The following is a 1784-nucleotide window of genomic DNA, read 5'->3' as shown; positions in this document are numbered from 1 at the left end:
TCTCTCTCTTTTCTTTAACGTTTCTCTCTCCATCTTACCCTCTCAGATCCACCCCACCACCTTCACCCCTCTTTATTGCACATATTCCCTCCTACAATAGCCTACCGTAACACTGCCCAGTTCTATTATACATCATTTGTAAAGAAAAAACCGCAGTTCGCGCTGGGTGACCATAGTTGGCGCCATTTTGTGTGTTCCTCTGGGCGTGCTGCACGCGGTGTTGCGAAGAGAGAGAGAGAGAGAGAGAGAGAGAGAGAGAGAGAGAGAGAGAGAGAGAGAGAGAGAGAGAGAGAGAGAGAGAGAGAGAGAGAGGAGGGTCCCTTTGTTGTAAGGTCCTTGTTCCACTATTATCCCCAGCGTGGCAAACGCCCCCCCCCCCTTTAAAAAAATCCCTAAATTAAAAAAAAGGGTGTTTAGCTAGTACGATTAGTGCCCATTTTTATTTTTTGAGACCCGAATTAATCTGATTCCGTTCTGAAGGAGATAGGAAAAGGAGCAAGCAGAATTTATTTATAAAAGCATTTATGTGAACGTTCATGCAGCACTATAAGAATTTCAGAGAGAATTCGTTTTTAAAAATGGTTTACTGCTCTGTGATCTAAATGTTCTGGAAAGCTTATTAAATTAGAGATGGTATTATAGACGCCTTAAAAAAAATTAAAAATCAACAACGAAATAAAAGCAAAGGGGAAAAAGCAACAAAGCAACAACTCCACACAAAAGCAAAACAGAAGCACTCATCTGAAGATTATATAATTTTAATAGATCTACAAGATATAATGTATCCTTTGCTTTTAAAAGTCGGCAGAAGCTCCCCCCCCCCCCACACACACCTAATCCGCCCTTCTTTGCTCTAGGCTAGGTCTATGTCAAGTCACGCGTGTGATCGAGCAACTGTTTAATTCGCACGGGTTTATCTATAAAACAAGTCGCAAGTCTTTATAAATACTTTGGCAATATATACGCACAGGGAAACATATTTATATATACATGTTACGTTGGTAGATGTGATTGCCTCTGCAGTGAACCCATCAGAGTTGAATCTAGATGTCTTTATTAAAAATAGCTGGATCATTATTACAAGAAATAGAGTGATAGGGTACGGAGTCGGGACATAGAGCTCTAACTAATAAACAGTAGGGGTCTCTCACGGGGGTCTATTGAACGGATCACCAGCCCTGTACGGCATTTTTATGGGAACAAACTGCTACGACTAGCTTCCAGTTGTTGCCGAGTGACACACGACACTGTCTCACCCTACAGTCCCACTGGCCTACGTCAGATTCCGACGAACCGACCACACGCACCTGTTTCCTCCTGCTGTTGCCTTCCTTCTTGAATATAATTTTGTTGGTAGTGCAGGTCTTGTTTTGACATAGATCTAGTTTTCTAATTGACGACCATGGCACGATACATTGCAAGAGAGCATTTACAAACACTTCAACAGTGTTTGTTCCGAGGTCCGGTGCAGTCTTTCAACCACCCGGTTCTTCGTTATCAGAACCTTTTGTCGGCACTCTCCACAGGTTCCTGCGTATACAGTCAGCAACGGCAACAGTCTTGTTGTTTCAGCTCTTCTTCAGTGCTCTCGCCCTGCCCTCGATATGGGAGGAACCAAAGAAGAGAGATATCTACATCCTTGAAAGCCTGTAGCATCAAAGGTACTGTAGCCGGCAGGAATTTGTTTGTTTGTTTGTTTGTTTGTTTTTGTAAAGTGTTTTACGGCGCTTGCAACTGCATAGGTCATATGAGCGCGCGGGACACACCTAATATTTTCAGTTGGT

General features: G+C 42.9%; 1 protein-coding gene across 1 annotated transcript in view; it reads left to right on the top strand.

Moving 5' to 3' along the window:
• Nucleotides 1-1218: 1218 nt before the first annotated feature.
• The window catches only part of LOC101853724 (2-aminoethylphosphonate--pyruvate transaminase), a 21588-nt gene continuing 21022 nt past the window's right edge, over nt 1219-1784 (top strand). The window contains exon 1 of the mRNA XM_005105865.3: nt 1219-1661. Coding sequence (XP_005105922.1) covers nt 1403-1661 — 259 coding nt within the window. The 5' untranslated portion in view covers nt 1219-1402. The remainder of the gene's footprint in view (nt 1662-1784) is intronic.

This window comes from Aplysia californica, unplaced genomic scaffold, assembly GCF_000002075.1.
Source record: "Aplysia californica isolate F4 #8 unplaced genomic scaffold, AplCal3.0 scaffold00497, whole genome shotgun sequence".
NCBI classification, from domain to species: Eukaryota; Metazoa; Mollusca; class Gastropoda; order Aplysiida; family Aplysiidae; genus Aplysia; species Aplysia californica.
The sequence above is the reverse complement of the archived record's forward strand: the minus strand, read 5'-3'. Positions and strand labels throughout refer to the sequence as shown.